At 26.4% G+C, this 25,444-nt stretch overlaps 4 protein-coding genes across 6 annotated transcripts; 3 read left to right on the top strand and 1 right to left on the bottom strand.

Moving 5' to 3' along the window:
• Positions 1-2,025: 2,025 nt before the first annotated feature.
• LOC109797225 (bifunctional protein FolD 2) lies at positions 2,026-4,831 on the bottom strand. The gene is made up of 5 exons (XM_020357189.3): positions 4,615-4,831; positions 3,959-4,142; positions 3,719-3,876; positions 2,892-3,104; positions 2,026-2,556 (listed from the first exon to the last, which is right to left on the bottom strand). The coding sequence occupies exons 1-5, from the start codon at positions 4,705-4,707 to the stop codon at positions 2,320-2,322; spliced, it is 885 nt and encodes a 294-aa protein (XP_020212778.1). The 5' UTR covers positions 4,708-4,831; the 3' UTR covers positions 2,026-2,319.
• A 4,056-nt stretch (positions 4,832-8,887) lies between these two features.
• LOC145958729 (uncharacterized) lies at positions 8,888-9,286 on the top strand. The gene has a single exon (XM_083076249.1). It carries the CDS (start codon positions 8,888-8,890, stop codon positions 9,284-9,286), a length of 399 nt encoding a protein of 132 aa, XP_082932375.1.
• A 1,240-nt stretch (positions 9,287-10,526) lies between these two features.
• Positions 10,527-15,671, top strand: LOC109797548 (serine carboxypeptidase-like 45). 3 transcript variants are annotated; one of them, XM_020357611.3, is made up of 11 exons: positions 10,527-11,003; positions 11,139-11,384; positions 11,557-11,661; positions 11,935-12,060; positions 13,271-13,363; positions 13,563-13,633; positions 13,746-14,105; positions 14,340-14,461; positions 14,755-14,853; positions 14,989-15,106; positions 15,383-15,671. In XM_020357611.3, the coding sequence occupies exons 2-11, from the start codon at positions 11,144-11,146 to the stop codon at positions 15,530-15,532; spliced, it is 1,485 nt and encodes a 494-aa protein (XP_020213200.1). In that variant the 5' UTR covers positions 10,527-11,003; positions 11,139-11,143; the 3' UTR covers positions 15,533-15,671. The 3 variants fall into 3 exon arrangements, with proteins under 3 accessions (XP_020213200.1, XP_020213199.1, XP_020213201.1); XM_020357610.3 differs by having other exon boundaries at positions 10,527-11,384; XM_020357612.3 differs by having other exon boundaries at positions 10,528-11,384; positions 11,965-12,060.
• A 3,734-nt stretch (positions 15,672-19,405) lies between these two features.
• GIP1 (AtGCP3 interacting protein 1) lies at positions 19,406-21,940 on the top strand. Its single transcript, XM_020356680.3, has 2 exons — positions 19,406-19,763; positions 21,370-21,940. The coding sequence occupies exon 2, from the start codon at positions 21,439-21,441 to the stop codon at positions 21,658-21,660; it is 222 nt and encodes a 73-aa protein (XP_020212269.1). The 5' UTR covers positions 19,406-19,763; positions 21,370-21,438; the 3' UTR covers positions 21,661-21,940.
• The last annotated feature ends 3,504 nt before the right edge of the window (positions 21,941-25,444 follow it).

Below are 25,444 nucleotides of genomic sequence, written 5' to 3'. Positions count from 1 at the left end.
TTGAGGAGTAAAATGGCCTTGTCAAATATATTTAGCTTGATTTAATTTGAGTTAACTAAAAATAATGTGAAAGAATATATAAATCAATTTTTTTTTTATTTCAAGCCCACACGAAATCCATGAACATTTTGATCACCACTAATTTAAGTTATTTTTTTTACTACCGTAACGTTATAATTAAATTTTAAATTATATGTAAATTTATCGTGTGTTTGGATGAAGTGAGAAAATAAATATAAAAATTGAAATTGAAATTGAAAAATTCTATCATTTTGTTGAAGAAAAAGTAAAATAAAAAAAAATGAAACAAAATGTTTGATTTTTGTACATTTTAAAGAAGATTTTACTTTATTTTCTTCGATCTGATAAAAAAATTATTAGTGTTGTGAATAAAGAAATTAGTAGATGTTTCTAAAATGGGAAAGTTGGTGGTTTCATGATTTCATCGAAACCCCTGCGCGGTACCTTCTTACGCGAAAAATAGCAAGACAAAATACTAAAGTGCGTTGCTAACTTGATAAGGGAAAGATCTCCCACCATTCAATGTGTCTCCTAATTTCTGTAAAGTGTAATCTCAAACGAATACATTGTTAGAATGTGTTAAAAAGAAATAAAGAAAACCTTAGTTACCAGCATTTGCATGTGAATATATTATTCTAGATTCTTGGCTAGGATAGAAATTAGCATGTGCTAAGTTTCCATTTTTGGTCGTACTGTTCAAACGTAGTCAGCGCATGGTAAGGAAGTGAAGCAGAAGTTGGTTGACGATTTGTTGGGTCCACACTCCACTGTAGAAAAATGTAATTGTTGAGGCCCAATTCATACTTGGCTTCAATGGCCAACCACACGTGAATCTTTTCCTTAGTTATATATGGATATGGATATAGAATATAGATAATGATATACACACTCTTGTTCTAATGTTGAATTGACTTGGAATTTGACTGCATTCTAGAGATACGTAGCCACGCTCCAACTTCAGGAACGCCTCCAATCTCAAACGTGTAAGCTGTAGTGAATAAGAGTTATAGATATCCAATCAAATTGTGAAAAGATATCCAATTAAAGACAAAAATAAAAAACTATTCGTATCATTTATTTATTATTTTTTAAAGCTAAATATATCAACTAGTCCTTCAACATGTTCAATCAATTTCTATACTTGTTAAATATTGCTGACTTGGTTTCTAACATCATTCATTATCTTACACATTGTTAATTTAATTTTTATATATGTAAAACACTATTAATTTGGTCTTTCACATGTACTGCATTCTTAGTTTGATCTAAGGATGACAGTAGATAGAGTATTATAATACTCGTTTTTATACTTATATTTAAAAATAATATCTATCTAATTTTATATTCGCGTTAATAGTAATTTTAATGATCATTCTCGTATCTATTAAATACATGTATTCTCATATATTCACATTTTACTTATAAATAAAGTAAATAAATCAATAAAAAATAACATTTTATACAAATAAACATAATATTAATTTGTCATGTCTTTAATATTACAAAAATTTAACATAACAATTTTTATAAATAAATATTACAAAACATTCAATTCTTGTGAATAAATTTAAGAAAAAAATAATATAGTAAAAGTTGTTGTTAAACTTTTAATATCATAATCATATATTAACAATATTCTCCAAAATCTACGAAAAAATTATACAAAAATTGGTTAAATTAAAATTATAGATTAAATTATATACTCTAAATTTTAAAAAACAAATATGTAAATATTTAACCTCATCATCCAAATCAACCTCTCCCTATTTTTGTAAACGTTTATCTTCCAAGTTTATATATTTTTTGATCTAGTAATATTAATAGAAATCATATGAAAAGAAAATAAATGATTAGATAATTAAAACCAACAATAAAAAATAAAATAACTTTTATTAAATAAATAAAATAAAATTATTTATTATCTTATTATTTGTGTTTCAATGGGCCTCTAAGAGTAAATTCATGAAACCTTAGTCTATGGTGTAAATATCCATCCACAACCACTCATAAATTATCTTTCTTTATTTTGGATTAACCATGTACTCGGTTCCCGCTAACTCGCGGTCTTACAAGTTAACAAAGTAGGAGATTCAAACAGGCAGTAAATCCAATCTAAATATGCTGAGTACACACATGAAGGACAGGAGAGAACAAGATACAGGGCATATAGTTTCGATTGGACCAATTCTATTTGTCGATTTTGAAAACCGATCCTTGTGATTTTACAAAATACATTTTTACCTACCTTAGCAGAAAACTAGAAACCACGAAGAATTTCCCATTCAAATTAAAGGAAGATCAATTATTTTGCTCAATGTAGCGCTTGGCTCCCTCCAAAGTGTACTTGAGCAACATTGTGACTATCATTGGACCTACACCACCAGGAACAGGAGTAATCCAACCAGCAATTTTAGATGCTTCCTCAAAATCTACGTCTCCAACAAGCCTGTAACCAGACTTCTTTGTTGGGTCATCGACAGCATTATTGCCAAAATCTATGACTGCGGCTCCAGGTTTGATCCAATTGCCCTTTATCTGTAAACATTAAGAATTTCACCATGCATAAGGGAACTATCCATCAGGAAGAAGGTTAGCAGCAATGCGTTTCATACATACTTTAATACTTTATGTTGTTGTCCATGACGTTTTAGAATAATAAACATCGAAGTGCCAATGGATAAAAATTGAAACTCCACAAGTAATGACACTTTTAAGGGTTTAAAATAAGAAGGAAAAATGAAATAAGGTTTTTTTATAAACTAATTTTACTTACGATTTGATTTTTCTACTTATTTTTCTTATCTAAAATTATTTTTGAAAAAGTTTATCCAAATAGACCAATAAAGTAAAAAATACATTTTGCCAATTACCATCATTGGCTGTCCTGCTGCTGCAATAAGAATATCTGCTTCACGTATGATATTTTCTGGTTGACTTGTGTGTGAATGGACAATAGTAACTGTAGCATCTGCTTTCAAAAGCACCAATGAAGCTGGTAATCCAACTATGTTGCCTCTACCAACCACAACTGCCCTCTTTCCCTTTATACCTACACCACTTCGTTCTAATAGTTCAACAAATGCCTGCATACAATAGCAAATTTAAATATGAGATTTTGAGAAAATATTCCAGAAGATAACTTGCAGTTAGACAATCTTGATCAGCAAGAGTTATTTAAACCAAAACAAGAAAAAAGCATAAAATAGAACCATCCCATGCTTTTAGTGAGGATCAGGCAGAATTTGGTTAACAAATATAGAGTACATTTTACTTTTAGGTATAATGAATAATATCTCTATGTTCAAATATTTTCATATATGCAGCGTTCTTGGCCAGCGTTTATCACCTCTCCAGAACAATATAGGATAATGAGGTTATATAAAACACCAATGTCTAAGCTAAAGCTACTCGTATGTTAAAAAATATATGCTTTAGACAAAGAAAAAATTGAACTCCCAACAGCAATACATTTCAGACCAAAATTCAGTCCAAAGAAGGGACACCTTAATGTATAGAGAGAGAGATGAATGAGGGTTTTTTTTTATTATTATTTGAAGAAAAAATGACATGTTATTTTGATAGATTAGTTGGTTTTCCCCTCTTCTATTCTTAGCCAAGCTCCAAAATCGTCTTTCTTGATGATGATTCGAGAGGGAAAATAAACTACATAAATGACATGATATTCGGGAGCATTTGCCTTGGGGATGCTGGGAAGGCGCAGGGGTTCTCTGCCTTTCATTGCAAGTTTGCCCATGTTCAAAGAATGAAAGCCATCCACATCCTTCTCAAAGCTGATTTCACTCAGAACATTCTCTTCATTTATGTGCTTAGGCAATGGAAGTTGAATCAATATACCTGTTGATATAAATACGCTAACCCTCAGAATAAAAAAAGAAGAAATAGAGTTGATATTTAAAATAGCACATTCTTGACCAACCATGTACATGAGGGTTTGCATTCAAGTCGTGAACTTGCTTTATTACTTCAGTTTCGGAGACTTGCTCAGCTAGGTCCACAACGAAGCATTTGATTCCTAATTCAGCGCATGCCTTTCTCTTCATTTCTAAATAGCGTGGTGAATCTTTTGTGCTCCCTACTACCATCACAGCTAATCCCGGAACCTGCAACATTATCACAACACATATTTCTTAATAGCAATAATTGATCTTCCAAGTATCAAGTTAACTCTTTTATCTTATCATAAAACCTTATAAGTTATAACCATTAGACGAAGAGAATCGATTTATTTATTATATAAGATTTTTTAATAAAGATAAAAAAAAAATTACAAAGATGGTCCAATAAAAATCGAATATCAGATCTTGCTTCTATCTTCCAACCACTAGACTAGTGCTAGTATCATTATTATGTTAGGTAAATTACATTTTTAAGTATCTCAATTATGATATTTTGAACTTTATGTTTCAATTAAACAAATTGAATCTCTATTGTACTCCTTTATCAATCTTTTCTTAAAATTCTACTAGAAGTACCTAGTTTTTGGCATTAAAACTTAGAGCAGAAAAATGGCGCAAATGTGGTTGAGAGAGTGAAGTTACAATTAAGCTTATTATATAGAGGAAAAGGGCTGACCTTGCCGTATTTCTGAGAGAGCAGACGCACCTCGTCGGCGATTTGATTTCGGATAGTTTGTGAAATTGCTTTGCCGTCGATTACGGTGGCCATTGGATTTGAACAGTCTATTACTTGCTCTTATCACGCCTGGAATGGTTCCTCTGGTCATTTCCATCCTCAACGCTGCTTCTTATAAGGATTCTTTTGAGGCTTCCGACACTTCTTAACATTTTTTATTTTACAAGAATTGAGCCCTTAATATTACAAACCATATTTTAATGTTCCAAGAAAGTCCAACTATACTTACTGTTGGATTTGAACAGCGGTTGAGCTGTCAAGCACGTGCAAGAACAGTTAAAGTACGAGTTAATTATTTATACATTTATAAAAATAATTTATATCGATAATTAATTATATTTTTTAATTATATTATATAAATATATTTATGATAATATGATATAATTAAAAATATAATTAATTATCAATGTAAAAAAAATTTATACTAAATTAGTATTATTTTTATGAAAGCACAACCACGAAAATCAAACATAACAATTAATATCACTGTCTCCCTGCTTCGTCCATTCAAGCTGCCTCAGCGAGAGAGGTTGGGGAAGAGTGATACATCATCTTTACTGAAACACAAGGATCTAAATTTGTTACAAGTGTTGTCTTTTCCTGAAATAGAAGGATCTAAATTTGTTATAGGTCTTGTGTTTCAAAAAATAAATTCATAAAATAAGTTAATATGTTAGTTGTTTATGTAGTATCAATTATGTTTTCTATTTATATTTTTTATAATATTTTTTTAAAAATAATTTTGTTATATTATTTTTTTAAAAGATATTAATCACAATATTGATTTTATAAAAATTGTATTCTTTTTTATCTATTTTATTAATTTTTTATTTGTGTTAAATAATTTAGATGACAAACCGATTTACGTTATTTTTGTAAAAATAAATTTGATTAACCAAATTGTTTTCTTTTTATAGAAATTTTATATAGAGTAGTGATATTATCATTCAGGTATTTATAAATGAAGGACAATCTTTATTTCACAAATTAATTTTATAAAATTAAATTAAGTTCTAATTTACTTTTTAAGATGATATTAAAATTTATCATAATAATTATTAATTATTATTAGATTCATCGTGTCACTTGCTATCAAGTATGTAAAGTAATCATCACTTTATAAGTTATCATTTAGTATATCAATTCTATATTTTTTTTAAATATTAAGTTACTTTTTTCTCAAAATAATTATTTTTTCATCATTTTATAGTATTTTTCTAATTATTCATATATATACTTTTCATATGATTTTTTTTCTTCATGTTTATAGTTCATTTGAATTCAAACATTAATTATTTTTTATAATTTTAATTAAAATGAATCTAATATTATTAATTTCATGTCTTAAATTAGTTTTTTTTTAAATTATTTTGCAAAATTAAAAATAATCATTATTTTTAAAAAATTAAATTTATTCAAATATAAAAGATAAATCATCCAAATGAATATTTTATCATATAATAAAATAAAAAAAATTTATAAAATAAGATTAAAAAAAAACCACAAGTATAATTTAATCATTAAAAGATTAAAAATATTGTTTTTTACAAGTTTATATTATCCTTTGAAATAACATAATAAATTACCCATAAATTCTATACATTCTTGTAACATAAATCTATTTTGTTATAAACATCTTTTAAAAAATCATTAAATTCATGTCAAACTTTTAAAAATTCACGTAACTCTTTTAAAGTTAAAATAATCTTATAAAATTTCAATTCACTTAACAAAGAGGAACTTTATCAAAGCATGCATGAAATTTATTCATACATTCTCCTCTTTCATCCTCAACTCAACTCAAAATACCATTTTATTTTATTTTTCATTGACCTTCACATACTTTAGATTATTTTAACCTTCTATTATTTATTGTGATGTCTTAATTTATTTTTAAAAAAATTATATTAGCAAATTAAGAAATATGGAATTTATTTTTGACAGACAGAAATATTCATTATCCTAGTTTTTTTTATAGTTTTTATTACATGAAATAAAAAATATTACTGAAATGAGTCAATGATATAGTTAAATAAAATTTTGATGTTTTTAAATATTTATAATTTTTATTCTTTAATTTTAATTTATATTTAATGATTTTTTAAATTAATTTATAGTTAAGTTTTTGAATTATAATTACATTAATGTATTTACTAAATACTTTTTGGGTAACTTATTAAGTATTTTTAACATAATTTGAAATTATCAAAATATGTTTAAATAATTTATTTTTTATCTTCTAAAAATATTATTGACTAGTAATGTTGAAGTTTTTAAACATTTTATAATTTTAAATTAATAATTAATTTTATATAATCAATAATATTTGATTATTTATTAAATACATTTGTATATAATTTGACATTATTGAATTATATTCAAATAAATAATTATTCTTCTAAAATTATTATTGAATAATAATATGTAAGTTTTTAAATATTTTTTATTTTTTTAATTATTAATATTATATATGATTATTTATTAAATATTTTTAATATAATTTTACTTTATTGAATTATATTCAAATAAATTATTTATTCTTCTAAGAATATTATTGAATAATAATATGGAGGTTTTAAACATTTAATTTATGTATTTAATACATAAATTTCTTTAACTAATATTATGTATAACAAATTTTTTTATGTTACCTTTGAAAATGGTTTGAATAATTAAAATATTTCCATATTTTCAAAAGAAATTTTTTAACGCATATTTTTGTATAATTTTATATTTTTATCAATAAAATAAATGTATGGTGATTAAATTAATTTTACATGATATTTTTCTATTGATCGAGTCAATTAGTTTTAATATTCTTTTTTATCAAATAGCTTTTAGCTTAAATCATCATTCAAATTAAAAGAAATTAAAATTATCAAATAACTTCTACTCTCTTTTTTTTAAGTTATTGTTTTGAGCTATAATTCTAAAACAACTCTTAAGCTAAAATAAGTTGGGTCAAACGTAATTTAGTTCTTTTATAATTTGAGTTTTAGTTTGTGTTTTTTTTTTATCTTATTAAAAAGGTAAACACTTTAAGTCACATTTTATCGTATGTCCATTATATGTTAATATGTCATAATGAGCATCCATTTAACATATATAGATTTATGAAAATAACAAGTAGAAAAAAGCTAACAATTATATGTGAGTAGTATTTTCTAATCGTATGTCAAATTTTAATTTGGATATAAATAATGAAATGAGATAATATTTTCAATTCATATGAAAAAACTTACTAAACAATTGTTTAAATTTTATTTTTTAATTTTGGGTCACTTTCAACCCTGGGCCATTGGTCACTATCCCTATAGATTAAGCTATCATGACTAGTTACCGTCAAAAATTAAGAGCTATCATGAATAGTCTTGCTTTTTTTTAAAAAAAAAAAAAAATTATCTCACCATTTAAATTCGAGATTAAATTTTAAACTTTGATATATCACGTGAATCTAGTAGTTACGGTGATAATATATTTTGATTCAAATAATTTATTTTACAATTCTTTCCTTAAATTCTTTTTAAATTACTGTTATTTAATTGAATAGAATCTTTATTATTGACTACAAAGATATTTTATATTATACTTTTCTTTCTTAAAATACATAATTTTACTATCATTTATTAATAATGATAATTTTAATACATATAAATTTTTCCTCTGATTTTTAAATTTTATTCCATAAAAGAAAACGCGTATAATGAATGCACGAGAATCTTGCATATCTTTAAAGCGTGGATATAGATTTTGGTATATTGAACACGACTATAAGTCTACAATCATATTATTACATGATCTTCTATTTGTTGAATCCCTTTCGTTAATTAAGTTGGTTTCGTTATTTAGTTATTATATATCCTCTCTTTTGGCTCTCAATTTTTTTTCTCAATAGGAGACCGACCAATTATTAGGGTTCTAACTATGAATATGCAGATCAGTTCATAAGGTATTTTGATTTAACTAAAAATCTCGAGTTTTAGTCTTTGTTATTTGCAATTAGACTCACCAAGTATAATCCAATTTTGTTTAGATTAATCATGAGTTCCATGCCATTTCTTTTCTCTTGGGAAGTGATTTGTGCTTCTTTAGATGAAGTCGAATTGGAAAACTATCATGCCCTTCAACATTACCTTTCAATGAGTTTCTCTTTCAAGGCTTCATGTTCTTGCCTAGCCAAGAATTCTTTCGAAACAGTCCATCACACATAGAAATGTACTTTCCTCCTCCAGTCATTCCTAATGAATTGATTTACTCAATGATGCCTCAAGTGGTAACATATGCCAAAGCCGTGGCTCAAAATCCTCGTCCTGGCTTCCATTATGAAAGTCTCAATTTCTGTTTGTTCACTTTGAATTTGAATATTTTCATTCAAAAGTTTTATGATAATGACATCACCAACATGATCTTGATGGAGTCCGTAAGACAAGTCAAAACAGTTCCTGCATCAAACATGGCCATCGAATCCCTTGAGAAAGTGAAGCTAGAAGATGGTGCTGCCAAAGAAAAGTACACTATTTGTCTAACTGAATTCCATAAAGACATGGAAGTCTCATTAATGCCATGCAAACATGTGTATCACCAAGAATGCCTTGCCTCGTCAAGTGGCTAAAAATAAGTCACATGTGTCCTATATGCCGTTACCCAATGCCCACTTCAATAGTTGATTAGGCATTTTATTTAGATTCAATGTCTTTATTTAAAATCATTAAGAAATTCAATGAATTCAAATTCCAATATTCCAATTTTGATTAGGCATTTTTCACTCCAATATTCAAATTCGAGATTTTTCTTAAGAAATTCAAACTTAACACCATTTGGACTACAACTTGCAGAAATTGGAACTTATTTTAAATGCACAGGTTTAATTGCATATTCAATGATTTCTTTCCACCTAATAAATCTAATTAATGAAGGGAAAGGAACCAGGAGACTGATTTTGTTAACCCAGAGGGCTGAGGCATATAAGTACCCCACTCTCCTTAACGATATAGAACACATTAGCCTTTCCCCCTAAATATTTTTATTTGTGGTCTAGATCAATTTACTTTGGAAAAAATATAAGGGACATGAGAATTACGTACTATTTATTTGTTAATGATTATGTGGTTAAGTTTCACTTTATAAGCACAACCCTCATAATGAAAAAAAATTATTATTAAGTTATAAGTAAAAGTTATATTCATTTTTAAATTTTTTATTTGATTATATCATTTTTAAAATGTCAAAAAAATTATTTGTAACGTATGTTAATGAGATGAATAATTTATACATTAATATCATTCTGGTCTTTCACGAGTTTTTTTTTTTTACTTTGTCCTATTCAAACATAATTCACTATCTTTTAACTTTCAACAAGAATGTTTTTACTTAAACCTTTCACAAAAGATTAGAATTAATTTCTAGTGAAACTTGTCATATTTTATTAAGAAAATTATGAAAATTTAGTAAAAAATTCATACTTAATGATATTACTAATGAAATATCCCTTAATCACAAACATAAGACATTTCAATATTTTATCTAATCAAACATGATTGTTTCTATTTTATATAACACTCGGTAGGATTAGAATACAAAAGGTAGGCTGTCTTTTTAGATTGTTTCTAATATATACAAAAATAAAATAAAATAAAAATATTAATAACATTAAAAATTCGTGGCTTTGGACCATAGAGACATGTGCGTATATTGTTTCAATCATATCTAGTGTAAGGGCAAAAAATTAAATAAATAAACGAGACTACGTTTCTTAAGAAGAATTCTATTTTGCTTTATATTTTATGAGCATATCACGTTTTACCTTGCAAGGAGTTATGAGCATATCATGTTTTAAGCTACTTGATAACCGAGACGAGGTTTCTTAACAAAGAAGGATCGTGAAATTTGCAAGTGTTCAGAAATATACATTGTCCTGTTTTCAAACACCAAGTCTAAGTGCATTGAAGCCCATTTTGCAGAGAAAACAAAAGATAATATATAGTAATCTATAAGAGCATTAATATCAATATGAAAGCAAACAAAATATCTATAAAAGATTAAGGGATCAGATATTAAAAACATTCATGGAAGAACACAAATTTTGGAAAATATAAACATTACATCTGAATTTATGCAGATTTAATAGAACATGTTTGTTATATAAATATAAATAGGAACATAATCATTTGTTGCTAGCTAGAATTTGATCATTAAATGCTAGTTAGAGCCCTTGGTTAGCTGCCTATAGATAAAAGAAGTGTATTGTATTTTCCACTGACTAATAGAAGTATATTGTTCAGTTCATTGATCTCTCTGTTTCTCTTGTCTGTCTCTCTTTATCCTTTATGGTCTGTTCTTTTTCCCTCTTCCTCGCTTTCCCTTTCTTTCTTTCTCTTTTCCACCTAAATCCTTTATCTATAAAGTTGATAGTAGCATTCATGATGAAGAAGCTTCTGACTTGAGTTTTGACTTGAGCTTCTCAGTCAGAATGTTTGACCGGGCGTGGATGTTGATAATAATGACGACGGTTGCAACTTCAGTGCTCATGGTTAGGTCATTTCCCGAAGCTGATAAGGTAAAATCCTTGCCCGGCCAGTCAGATGTTTCCTTCCAACAATTTGCTGGCTATGTAGCAGTGGATGACAATAATAACAGAGCTCTCTTCTACTATTTTGTTGAAGCACAAACCAACCCTGCTTCCAAGCCTCTAGTTCTCTGGCTAAATGGAGGTAAATCCCTTTCTCTTTCTAATTTCATTCAAACCAGTTCTATAGTTTTATAAACACATGGATCAATTTTTATTTATTTATTTATTTATAACGAACTCTTAGAGATGGGAAAAGAGTTATCTATATATATATATATGTGTGTGTCTTTTAAGTTTCAATTGGTTTGTTGCAGGGCTGGGCTGTTCATCCGTTGGAGTTGGAGCCTTCACCGAACATGGTCCTTTTCTTACAAATCAAGGACAGGCTATCGTTCAAAACCAGTATAGCTGGAACAAAGGTGCTGCAATATTTTAACAAACAATAAACTCTCATTACTCCATATGTTTAAGACAAATTGTCGCATCATTCTTTTGAAATATACAAATTTAATAAATCTCTTAAAAGTAAATTCATTAACTATATTATTCTTGTTGTGGTGAGTTTTTTTTTTAAGAAACTAAAATGATAATAAATTATACAACTTTAGAATTATAATAATAAATTATATATTTTAAGACTAAAATCTTTCATTTTAAATTTATACTAAGACTATATTTTGTGTCTCGTGAAGTGAAAGACAATCCATCTCTTTCCTTGGCAGTGGCAAACATTTTGTACGTTGAGTCACCGGCAGGTGCTGGATTCTCTTACTCTCTCAATTTGTCGTTTTATAAAACAGTGAACGATAAGGTCACAGGTGCTTCACTTATCCTTATCCTTATGCAACGCTTTTAAATTTTAATTAATCCATTTCTTCTTTTCTTCATCTTACTCTTTTGTTAGGCTTTTTGCCCATTATAAATTAAACAAATATCAAAAATAAAATTATTTACTAAAATAAATAATTAATATCAACGCTACTAGATCAAAGAAAACGTTTTTGAAAGTGATGTTTTTTTTCTTTCAAAAATGTTTAAATTGTAATTTTATTTTAAAATTATATTTATTTTTTTATTATTAAATTTCAAATTTACAAACTTAAATATTAATTTTATGTAGATTTAAGATAATATTTATAGTTTTACTTATTTATTTTATTTAATATATTATGAATGTGGTAAGTTATTTGTTGAATTAGATAAAATAAAATCAATTTGTTATAATGTTTACACTTAAATTTAATTGTATAAATTTTGTAATATCTAGTCGATCTTTCTTTCTTTACTTAGATGTATGATGTATCTTCATTCTTTACAATAGTAATTCATTTGAAATTGTAAGAATTAAAAAGTAATAATTTCTTCTAATTGCAAAGTGATGTATCTATTTGCATGTTTATAAATTTGTTTTGTTTGTAGCTTAAGTGAAACTTCTATAATAGTTTCTAAATGATTCTAGGCATAATCATATTTAGTAGATTAACTTGGTTGTTAGTAGATTAACTAATTTTTCAAAATCAATCATAATATATTAAATACTAAAAAACCAAAAAAAAAATAAAAAAAATTATAAATATGATCTTAAATATACAAGTATAATAGAATTAATATTTAAATTTAGAAACTTAAAGTTTAATATAATTATTAAAATTAAACATTAAATTAAATTATAATTTAAATATTTTGAAGCATTTTCTGTTCAATTGATTCATGATGGAACATGAATAGAAAATGTTTAGAGAAAGGTATTTTCTATTAAAAAATTATAGGTTCAAAATGCGTTGTTCTCCTAAATGTTTTTTATTCAAATATTTTATGTTTAAAAAATGTTACTCCAATTTTATTTTTTTTAATCTGGGTCACATTAGTACAAACTATTTGTTTTGATAAGTATTTTTTCAAAAATTTTATTTTTGATATTTGTAATAATTTTTAAATTTAGAATTGCCAAAAAATGGTTGGTCAGATTCCCTCAAAAGTTGAATAAAAAATTAACATTTTGTGTATTAATATTAATTGTTTTATTAGCCCGAGACAGTCTGGTTTTCCTGCAGCGCTGGTTTGCCAAGTTCCCAGAATACACAAATAGAGATTTCTATATAACAGGAGAGAGTTATGCAGGTAAAAACAATAATTTACATTTTGATCCTCTGCGGTTTTCCTAAAAACTGCATGAATCTCATCCATTTATTTTATTTTATTATATAACAAATTAACATTAAAAATTAGATGTTATTAAGTTTGAAACTGCACTGCATAGAATCGGATCCTAAAATCTATAGCTTGCCCACGGGCAATGTTGATGTCTTTGGCATGGCAGGTCACTATGTTCCTCAACTTGCTGAACTCATTGTTAAGAGTAAAGTGAATTTCAATCTAAGGGGCATAGCAGTGAGTAAAATATGGCCCTTGAGGCTTTTACCCTTTTTTTTATTTATATTTTTTATAATGGTTACTTTCATGTTGTGCCATTTTCTGAGTTATCTTTGCATTTGCATTGTAGCTAGGAAACCCCCTTCTGGATTTGGACACTGATATGAATGCAGTTGATGAATATTACTGGTCTCATGGAATTATTAGCGATTATGCTTACAAAATCAGTACCTCTCTATGTAACTCGTCAAGAAGATATAGAGAAAACTTTAGTGGCCATCATTCTACTGATTGTCTTGTTGCAGCTCAAAAAGTATCGGAAGAATATTCTTCTACACTTCTCATTGACAAATATTATGTCATTGGTGACAGATGTCTTTCATACAATCTTTCTCAGGCAAGTTTTCTTAGTGAAATGCTAAATTTAGGAACGTTTCGCCTTAGGAAGTCGTCCCATAATGTGCAGCAAATTGAAGATCCTACTGACCAGGTGAGATTTCTCTAAAAACATAGCATTTTGATTTAATTTTATTCTTTTTCTTTTTTCCTAAATTTAAATAAAACGGTATACGTTTATTTTTATAATTTTAAAAGACAAAAAAAAAAAAAAAAAGTTGAGATAAACCAATTGGTGCAGCAAATATGCTTTTTAGTTTTAAAAATGTTCATATTTTATTCTGATTGGATCTGTGTAGTGTTAATTGGAATTTGCTTTTCAATTTAGATGAAGCAGCCAATTGATGAGTGTAATCTGAAATATTCAGAGATGTACTTGAACAGAAAAGATGTGCAGAAAGCCCTCCATGCTCGCCTGGTGGGAACTACCGATTATCGTTTGTGCAACAAGTAAAACTACTATAGTTTAACTTTTATGTATGATTCGTGCAACTAATTACAAATTATTTTAAAAATAATTAATAATGAATGAGTGTAGGGCTGAGAATTACAATGATACCTTTAAAAAAATAAAAATATATTTTAAAAGGCTGGGGCACAGCAATTTTCACGTGGCATGTTACATCCAATTTTTTGGAAAAAAAAATTAAATAAAACTATCCCCACAATCATTAAAAAAAGACAAAAAAGTCCTATATATATATATATATATATGATCCGGCTGACATTTCTTACATTTTCAGGATTTTACAAACAAATTATGAGCGATCGGACATAGAGATCCCAACAACTGATGTTATAGGCTTCCTTGTAAAATCAGGTCTTCGAGTCACGGTTTACAGGTGATATATGTGACTGACAGTTTAATTATTAATTAAAAAGTTAAATTAATTTATACATAATTTATTGATTAATTAATGAATTTGATATGCATGATGAGATTAATCCATTCCATGTGATGATTTGAAAATGTATAGCGGGGATCAAGACTCTGTGGTTCCATTCATGGGCACGAGAAGATTGATTGACGGACTGGCCAAGAAACTGGCACTTAAAACAACCCTGCCTTACACTCCCTGGATTCTCGACAACCAGGTTAATATATATATATATTCATTCTCTCTTATTTTAAGGACTTTATTTAAATATAAAATTATTTAACAAATCATGATTAACAAAAGCATTTTCTAGTTTTACATATATAACTAATTATAGGTAACATGACAAATCATCCAGGTAAAAAAGAAATTTAATACAATTACTTTTATTTAATTTCGCCATAAATTCAAGTCTTATTTTCAAAATACACTTTTATTATAAATGATTATTATCTCTGTATATTTAGGTTGTTATAATTTTACACACATGCAGGTTGGAGGATGGACACAAGTTTATGGCAATCAAGTGACGTATGCGACAATAAGAGGAGCCTCACACGAAACTCCAGCTACCCAACCAAGGAGATCTTTTGTATTGTTTAATGCGTTTGTTGAAGGAAAACCACTCCCTAAAGCATCATAATTCAATATGCTTGCTCAATTGGTTCCCTAAGAGAACAACTGTCATATTAATTTACCACTATTCTTTCGGATATGTTTCTCCCAAAATGCCGTTACCCAACAAAAATATGAAGTCAAATTAGAATAATTTTTTTTATAAATTATAATTTACTTATAAATGAGTTAAAATAATATTGAACAAGTTAATAAGAAAAAGTTTTTATAAATTAGTTTCTGTATAACGAATTTTAATTTATAGGAGAAAAAATAATTCTCCCTCAAAAGTGCTTTTAGATAAGTTTATTCAATCACACATTCACACTTAAAAGTTGACTCTACAAAATCTATTTAGCAAAATAATTTAAATTAGGCTCAATAATAATGTTGTTATATATGATAGATTTATTTAACGTAAAATAACACTTATGTTTTATTCGTTACCAAAGAAATAGAATAAAAATAATTTGTTTGTTTAAATTAAAAAAAAAAGTGTTTTCAAACAACACTTTTTAAAAATAACTTTTTAAGAAATAAATAGAAGTTTTTTTTTTTTTTTTTTTTAAAGAAGAAGAAGAAGAAGAAGAAATAGTAGTAGTAGTAGCAAATGACTTGTTTTAAGAACAAAATTTCAAAATAAACACATTAAAAAGTGAAAAAAATTTGCTTATTTTTATTTATAAAAAAAATTCTTTTATAAGAAAATAAAGGTTTAAACTAATGCATCCGATGTGTCTTTGGCTAAGGTCAAATAAATAAATATGTGGATTTTTCTTTAAAGTATTCTCTTATAAAGTTTCGATATTAATAGGCTTGAATCTGGCTTGAAATACAAATGTCTAATATAATTTGTTCTATATCTAAAATTAGGTTTCGGAACAACTTAATTAATCATTTGATTTTAAAGATTGTAGTGAAACTACAAATCATTTGATTATAAGTCAATTCATAAAATTTTATTAAAATAAAAAATATTTTAAAGTAAAAAAGAATGACAATATAATTAACTAATTCAGGCAATAATACGGTTAAAATTTAAGCAAGAACTTGATATTTGTTTTTGCAGCTATTGAATTATTAATATTTTATTTTTACGGTGATTATAATAAAAATAAAAAGGAATAGAGGAGGCACTAAAACAAATATAGATGTTGGTGTTGTATTTGAAATAAAAAGCCCAAAAGAAGCCCAATTCATGTGAGAGTAAAAATACTGTAGCTGCATGAAGTCATCTGTTTTATTTGAGGTATGGGAGTTGAATGGGGATACAGATTGTATATTGAAAAATGTATTTTTTGAATTGTGAATAGTATCGAGAACCTTAAAATTGATGATCATTATATATTTTTATATATATATATATATATAAAAGGGTTTAAACGATACCGATATAATTTTTACTAAGTATTACACCATTCAATATTTTTATATTAAATGTGAATTTTGTAAATCTAACTGTTAGATTGAAAGTTTATATCACTTTATATGTGTATAACAAATTTTATTAAAATTGAACAACAAGTTGAAGGTAATCAAAGTGTTCATATTTTATTATATTTTAAAGTGTATATATTACATCAATTTTTTTTTACAAGAATGGAGTATTAAATCATCTTGTATTAATATAAAATTTTGTATATATGATCTAATATTAAAGAACTTTCAATCTAACGGTTGAATTTACAAAATTCACATTGAATATAAAAGTTATTGAATAGTGTAATACTTGGTAAGAGTTACACCAGTGTCGTTTGAACCTTCCTCATATATATATATATATAATTTAAAAAAGACATATTATAACACATATATTATTAATAACTAAAAATCATAAGTCTAGAATATAAAATGTATAATTAAAGTTAAAATTTGTTGTAATAGAAAAATATTAAAATTTATTATAAATATTTTGTAATTAGAATTGTTTAATATTTAATATTTATAAAAATAATATATATGTATATATAATTTAACAAAAACATATTACAACACATATATATTATTAATAACTAAAAATCATAAGTCTAGAATATAAAATGTATAATTAATGTTTAATTTTGTTATAATAGAAAAATATTAAAATTTATTATAAATATTTTGTAATTAGAATTATTTTATATTTAATATTTATAAAAATAATATATATGTATATATAATTCAACAAAAACATATTACAACACATATATATTATTAATAACTAAAAAATCATAAGTCTAGAATATAAAATGTATAATTAATGTTAAAATTTGTTATAATAGAATAATATTAAAATTTAATATTCTCCTATTATAATCATTTATATTAAATTTATAATAAAAATTCTAATATTAAATTTAATTAAATATTTGTAATTAACAAACTATTACAAATTTTAGATCTTATTTATTTATTATATTTTATAATAATTTTATTTATTCGAGTTAGAGATTCTTGAAGTTAAGAAGTAAAGGATAACACGTTGTGATTTTGTATTTATATTTATTATAAATGAAATATATTTTGATAACTACTCTTTTGATCTTCACTTTTTGTGAATCATTATACCGTAAAAATAAAAATAAAAAACTTATATTATCTTTAAATAACTATAGTATAAAGTGTTTTAGTCCATCTATAGTGATTTACAAAAATAGAGAATACATTATACATTAAATATGAGTAATATAATTATATGGTTTTTTGTTTTTATGATTGTTTTTCATTAAATGTTTCTGATAAAAAATTTATAAGAATTATTTTAAAAAAAAATTCGTTTTAGAATGATATTTACTCAAACATTTATATTTAATTGCAACTAATTGTATACATAAAATTTGGGTGATAATTATTATATAATTTAATTGAATCTTTTAAAAAAATAATATTTTTAAATTTTGTTAAAATCATCATTAAACAGTAATAATAGTGATTTTATATTTTAGAGAGATAAAAATAAAAATAAAAATTTACACATTTTACAAAATGAAAAATATATTGCAAAGACTAAAAATAATGTTTAATAATTTTAAAAAAGTGAAAATAGACACATAAAATTCCAGGAACTAAAATTGAAACTCACTTATTTTATATTAAAAACTTAATTATATTAAAAAAAATAATGTTTATAAGTTTTTAAAAATAAAAATTTAAAAATAAAAATTTAAAAATAAAATTAAAAGTCACTTATTTATATTTAAAAATTAATAATAATATTATTATTATTTACATGAAAGTTGTTAATAATTACTCTCAAACTAATCAAATTTTGATTCTATTAATTTCCTCCCATTACAATATTATACATTTTAATATTATTTATTTTACAAAAATGTTATAAATATTAGGAGAAAGAGACATTTCATGACTCTAAATATTTCTAAAAATAAAATAAAAAAATATAATTATATAAGTAGTTATTTATAATTAATTAATACCAGTTGCTAAAAATATTTTTTTCTTAAAACTTAAGAGTATAATCATCAATAATTCTGGAGACGAAAAATAATTATAAAAATAATTATTCCTTTATTTATTAATATAAATACAATATTATACATTTTAATATTATTTATTTTACAAATATGTTATAGATAATAAGAGAAAAAGATATTTTATATTTCTAAATATTTTAAAAAATAAAATAAATAAATAAAATATAACAATATAAATGATTATTTAAAATTAATTAACAATAATTATTAAAAATATTTTTTTCTTAAAATTTAGAAATGTAATCATCCACAATTATAATGACGAAAACGAATCGTAGAAATAGAAATATCTATTCCTTATCAATTAGTAAGTATAGATATAAAGATGAAATATTTAGTGATTTGATTAATAATAATTTTTATCATAATTTTGAACGCACCTTTTCAACTAACCACAAATTAAAGAGGGCTTTAATTCCCGCCGTTTCAGTCACAAAGCCCAATCGTTTCATAGAGAGAGAAAGTAAAAGAGCAAGAACACTTATTCACCTTCGTCTCTCATTCTTCTGATTCGATCCGAAACCCTAACCTACGGTCTCTGGTAGTCGTAATTTTTTATTTATTTATATATATATTTCATTTTCTTGTTGTTTATAATTAGGGTTGCGATTTGCTTGCTCCGACGAAACGCACTGCTCCAGGAGCGACGGCCTTTGGAGGAGCAACGACACAGTGAGACCTCCTTTGCCCAGACTCGTGCGATTCATCACAAAACCCTTAGCCAATCTCTTTCGGCATTTTTAGATTGTTGCCATTCGATCGCTGCAGTGGACGACGCTATACAAGGTAACTTTTCCCTTCTTTTTAAAATTCTTTTTTTCTGCCCTAAAATATATCCAGTTTCGAATTTTGAATTTACCTCTTTTCTTTTCTCCTATGCTAATGAGGATATGTTACCTTTTGTTGTTAGGCTATGCTCTAGGGATTACTTTAGGTTTCTGTGGTGTTTGGGGCGGGGAGTTGAATTTGTGTTTAAAATCTCACTTTTGAGTGCGTCAGATTAAGTACTTAAGGATGGAAATGGGTCAATGACAACTGATCTAGCCTTCAAATTAAACAATTTGTGTTAAATGTGATCCTATTAGGGTGTTTGGCAATTGGCACCATCATATATGTATGTGTGTCAACTCCAAAGCAACAGAGTGGCTCATGTGTCTTTTGCATAATTTGACGTGAAACCATTGATTGTGGACACAAATCCAAACTCGCTATATCTCTTAGACAACTACTTATCTTATCATATCTAACTCTTCTCTTCTGACTTAACTTTTGTTTATATTCTCTTTTTAAGTTTTAACACGTAGTGGCAAAAGACCCATTCAAGAGTGATGAATCTCGAGTACCATTCAAAACAGTCTTGCATCAATGATACTTCTTTGGGGCCAGATTTCAGCCCCTGTTGTGCTGTTTTCTATTCAAATGGGGCAGTGGATTCATGTAGCCAAGAATAATAAAAATCACCTCCACACTACATCGAAAACAAGAAAATAAAAATGAAAAAGCAACTGTATGAGGAAAAGAATTGGTTGTCACTCCATAAAATGTTTCACAAGTTATTTGTTTTCAATCTCTAATTTTAGTGTTTAAATTTCTTTAAAAATTGATTGCATGCAAAAATGGCAAGGGAAAAGCAATAGTCAATTGACATTTAACAAAACAGTTCAAGTTTTGTTTCTTCTTAATGTTATTTTAAAAAGTTCATTTTTCTCAAAGGAACTTTACTTGAGTTTTAATGGTATTATAGATAAGTAATTTGAGACTTGACAATTGAAAAGTGTTCTGGAAGACTCTCTATAGGAACTTTAAAATAGTGTGAAAGTATACAGATTTCAACATGGAAGAAAACGAACCTATAGACTAGTCTAAAGTGACAAATTCTGTTTCTCTAGGTTGAAGAAAACTTAAATAACCGGGTATGGAAATTTTTCTGTGATCATATCTAAGTGATTTAACACACTTTAGCTTAGCATAGAGTTTTCTACTGATGTCAAGTCTTTTTGCGTGCTCAGTGGAGTTAAGGAATTGCCTTAGCTTAGAATTAAGGCAATAGTGGAGTGTACTTTTTGTTCAAAAGCCATTTTGATATATTATTTTGATGATTCATTGCTATTATAATCGGTTTCGTTCATGCTTCTCCACGCATTTCACAGGATTTAGTGTGTATATATAGATTTCCATTTTAAAATTCATATTATTTGATTTGTAAATGCTCTCCTTATTTTTTATGGTTATTGTCAAAATTATCATCTAAATAGGGTATTTTGTGAAAGAAAGAAACCTAATAATTCTATCCAAGCCAAAAAATTTAGTAGGTAATTCAATTTTCAAATGCTCGATACAAGCAACTATTGATTTGTGATTTGTGATATCTGAATCTTTGACTTTTGTTCAGGGGTTTTCATTTCTGTGATACTAGTGAATTGACCATACTCTACTCAGTTCTTAGTTCTCAGCGTAAAGCATGGATCCAGAGGCTGCACGAACTGCCCGAGAATCTCTAGACCTGGCATTCCATATGTCAAATATACTTGATACAGGTCTAGACCGTCACACACTTTCCGTTCTTATTGCACTTTGTGATCTTGGAGTTAATCCCGAAGCACTTGCTGCTGTTGTCAAGGAACTAAGAAAAGAGAAAACCTCGTTATCATCATCACTTCCTGCGGCTTCTTCTTTGCCATAAATAAATGGATTTTTTTTATTAGATGCCATTCTGTCTAAAGCTTGCTCAACTTCTTTAAGCCATCCTGTTTGTCTGTTCTTCATATGGTTCATTCAATTTCTATGTATGCTCCGCTTGTTATTTTGTACGAGTTTCATTTGATTTTAGTACCAAATTGATATGTTGCAATAGGAACCCTGTATTTGGAACGGTTATCTTTGAGAGTAAATTTTCTCTAGCTTAAAGAACTGCGTTCCATTCTTGCAGCTCTTTTCATTAGTAATGGAAGATTTTTCTTGAAGTTTACTCTCTTTTCAGCCGAAAGATTCATGTAATATCTTAGGTATAATTATTTTTAAATGTAAAGTAAGCTAAGAGGAATATATTCTACAAAATTTGAAACCTTTTTAAGTTGGGTGAAAGGACTTTTGAACAAAAGCTTAAGAATCCTTAACATGTAATAAAACTGGATTAGAAAGGTTTAGTAAGTTTAATGTCATTCAAGTTGAGCGAAAAGAATAAATAATAGACTATTATATTTTATTATAAATTAAAAAATTTATAAATTTTTTATTTCATCATTTATTTATGATATATGATTGTATGAGTTGAGAGAAAGGATCATTTCTATTTTCTTTTGAACTCTATTTTTTTTTCTTAAGCTTTTAGAAAAATAAATAAAATGAAGATGATACACTTTTATAAAAAGCAACATTTATTTTCTTAAAAAAATTGTAATAGAAGAAATATAGAAAAAGTAAATAGAGAAAACCTTTTCAATTGACTTAAAGTATAAGTCGAGAGAAAGGACCATTTCTATTTTCTTTTAAACTCTATTTTTTTCTTCTTATGCTTTTGGAAAAAATAAATAAAATGAAGATGATACGCTTTGTAATGGAAGAAATACAGAAAAAACAAATAGAGAAGATCTTTTCAATTGACTTAAATGTGTTCATCTTATGTAAAATAACTTTTGTACCACATATATCTATTTTTTTAATAAAGACAATACACTTTTTAGGTGTAAATATTTTGTTAATTGTTTTTTTATTAACTTTCAAATCACAATTTTCTTCTCATACTTTTTTATGTAATTATTATTATTTTTTCCCTATTTTTTCATGAATTTATTTGTGAAACTTATTACATCTTCTAAATTCTAAATAACTTATACAAATTGTTCACATTATTAAATGTATTTTTTTTAATTAATTTAATTATTTATTTTATTTTTATTTAAAAAATACACGAAGGTAAAAATGATTTTTTTACACCAATATTCTACAATAATCTTATATGTCTCGAACAAATTTTTTTTAATAAAAAAATGACTCCTATGATCTTAAAAAAAAATCAATAATAACATAAGAAAATATCAATACATTGTAAATAAATTTTTTACACTAACAATATATTCCTAATTTGACAAGTAAAATTATTACTCTTCTTATTATCTCAATTAAATATTCTCAATATTCTTTCTCTTATCTCCTTGAGAGTTTCATTTCATATAATATTTTGAGAACCGTTAGCCCGAAATCATTTCTGGCAATCATTTTAAACTATTTTATTTTTATCTTTATATTTTTCTTAACTATTTATCCATTTCATTTTAAAAAAAAACAACATTATGTAACAATTTAAATTATTTATTATAAATTAAAATATAATTTAAAAATATTTATTTATTATAAATCTTAATTAAATTACAATTTAACTATTTTTTTTATTATGAATTATAATTATTATCTTTAATAATCATATTATTAATATAAAGTATTTTCTAATTTTTCTAATCCATAACTAGTCTTTTGCTTAAAATTATGGCTAGAGTCCCCTCTTTTAACCAACAATTTATTGATAATTGAATAATAATATTTGAACATTCAAATATTTCAAACAATACTTATATTTTTCTCTATCTTTCTAATCCGATTATATCATATACCTATTGTACTAGTAAGACCATTCGGTCACCTGGTTCGGCCATTCGGCCACCTGATAGTCGATACCCAATTGGCACCCGAATGGCCGAACCAGGTGGCCGATTGTCGATCGACCACAAGATGATCCATAAGCTCAGATTCCTACTAATAAAGAGCCAATAACTACCCCTAATTAAGGATTAAGAGTTAATCACACCAATAAGCCGATTAGAGGCGTATTACCTAATCTGGTAATCCTGTTGCAGGGCCCATGGGAATCCGGGCTCATAAATGTCAGTATAAATAGCTCATGTCACGAGGTACCGTCACTGTTCATTAATTACCATCGATATTCGTGTTTGTCCTGATTTCAGCGTTGGAGTGCCTTTTGCAAGTACCAACCCCTTCACCGGAATATTCAATCGGAGTTCTCGTTCGGCCTTCAGAGTACTAGAAGACTTAGTGTGCCCACCAGATAGATACACTTATTAATCTATCACTTTTTGTTTTTTCTCCTCTTTCTAGGTATATTTTAGCATATTAGATGTCCAAGAATATGTTCCTTAATAATTTTGGATGTAATGTCTTTTCGGATGTTATTCTGAAGTCACGATTTGGATTTGCAAACTGCAACTGTGTGTTGGATTTTTTGGTGAAAGAAGCTCTTTGTCTACAATTTTGGCAACATCATCACTTCGACTTGGAATCACATCATAATCCATTAACCAACACCTGACAAAACATGATCGAGTTCAAAATAAAAAATTAGGTTCTAACCTTGTCGCAAGCAAAGATATAGGTTAAAAAAATAGTAATAGTACTCCACATTGCATAAGGGTGCGCTTGCAATGTGAATGGCTTCTTCCAAATTGTACACTCATTGCGTTCCTCATCATATGCCATAGTTTTATAATGCTATTCATCATTTGGCAAAGCCTGATATATTGTTCCTTTTCAAGGGAAAGGTAAGTTTTATTCTATCTATTTTAACGTTCTATTACCAGATGGAAAATCAAGATAGAAGAGTATAAGTCAGTAAATTCCTTTATTTCAGCTCATGCATGCATGTTGTTAATTGTTAATTTGTTTTTATTTTATACGAATGTCACGTAGGAGGGGGCAAAATAGTTGTAGCATGAACCGATCTAAGGGAGAGAAATAACATATAATAAGTAATAATAAAACTAGTAGACATATATTAAGAACGGGTATGTATAATTAAGCATTCTTAACCTTGTGTGTGCCATGTTGCAAATATTACGAATCACACGATGGTCAAGCAGTCTAAACCTAAACCTATGGATGAGTCTGTAGTTCCTTCAAAATTCATGATATAGATTGTACCCGTATTTTATGGTAAAATTCTATCATTAAATTAATATTATTTTCTCTAAACTTTAGTGTCATACAGTTAAATTATATTTATTCATATATTTATGTCTGGACTATGTGGGTGTGCAATAACACATACACCTCACCCAAAAATAAAATAAAAAATAAAATATATGGAACACATACAAGTCAAGTTTAGATATACATCCCAATTTAGGAAGGACTACTTGACACAAAGTGTATTGGCAACGTGACGTTTAATTTAAGGTTCACTTATGTCCTTGCTAGACAAGGAAAATATCACCTTTGACTCAAGAATAATAATAAAAAAATATCATAGATGAGAAGATAGACTTAAATTTCTTACAGTAATTAGATTTTATAATACATTAAAAGGACTGAATATTTTTTTAATATAAATATGTAAAAATTTATTTTTAATCTTTCATTTTTAAAATGTCAATTTTTGGTTTTTTTCTTATTTAAAATGTTTTTTTTTTAAAACTAAGAGTCAACGTTTTAAAATAAAAGTTTTAAAATGAATACTT

The sequence above is a fragment of the Cajanus cajan genome, chromosome 6 (genome assembly GCF_000230855.2).
Source record: "Cajanus cajan strain Asha chromosome 6, NIPB_CcT2T_4, whole genome shotgun sequence".
NCBI lineage: Eukaryota > Viridiplantae > Streptophyta > Magnoliopsida > Fabales > Fabaceae > Cajanus > Cajanus cajan.
The sequence above is the reverse complement of the archived record's forward strand: the minus strand, read 5'-3'. Positions and strand labels throughout refer to the sequence as shown.

Excerpts from the sequence above, each read along its gene's own strand:
- LOC109797225 (XM_020357189.3), bottom strand. The coding sequence starts at position 4,707 with ATGGCCACCGTAATCGACGGCAAAGCAATTTCACAAACTATCCGAAAT. Across the intron at positions 4,143-4,614 it reads TCTCTCAGAAATACGGCAAG|GTTCCGGGATTAGCTGTGAT; the intron begins GTCAGCCCTTTT and ends ATAATGTTGCAG. Across the intron at positions 3,877-3,958 it reads TGCAAACCCTCATGTACATG|GTATATTGATTCAACTTCCA; the intron begins GTTGGTCAAGAA and ends TTATATCAACAG.
- LOC109797548 (XM_020357611.3), top strand. The coding sequence starts at position 11,144 with ATGTTTGACCGGGCGTGGATGTTGATAATAATGACGACGGTTGCAACT. Across the intron at positions 13,364-13,562 it reads AACAGGAGAGAGTTATGCAG|GTCACTATGTTCCTCAACTT; the intron begins GTAAAAACAATA and ends TTGGCATGGCAG. Across the intron at positions 14,106-14,339 it reads TTGAAGATCCTACTGACCAG|ATGAAGCAGCCAATTGATGA; the intron begins GTGAGATTTCTC and ends TTTTCAATTTAG.
- GIP1 (XM_020356680.3), top strand. The coding sequence starts at position 21,439 with ATGGATCCAGAGGCTGCACGAACTGCCCGAGAATCTCTAGACCTGGCA.
- LOC145958729 (XM_083076249.1), top strand. The coding sequence starts at position 8,888 with ATGTACTTTCCTCCTCCAGTCATTCCTAATGAATTGATTTACTCAATG.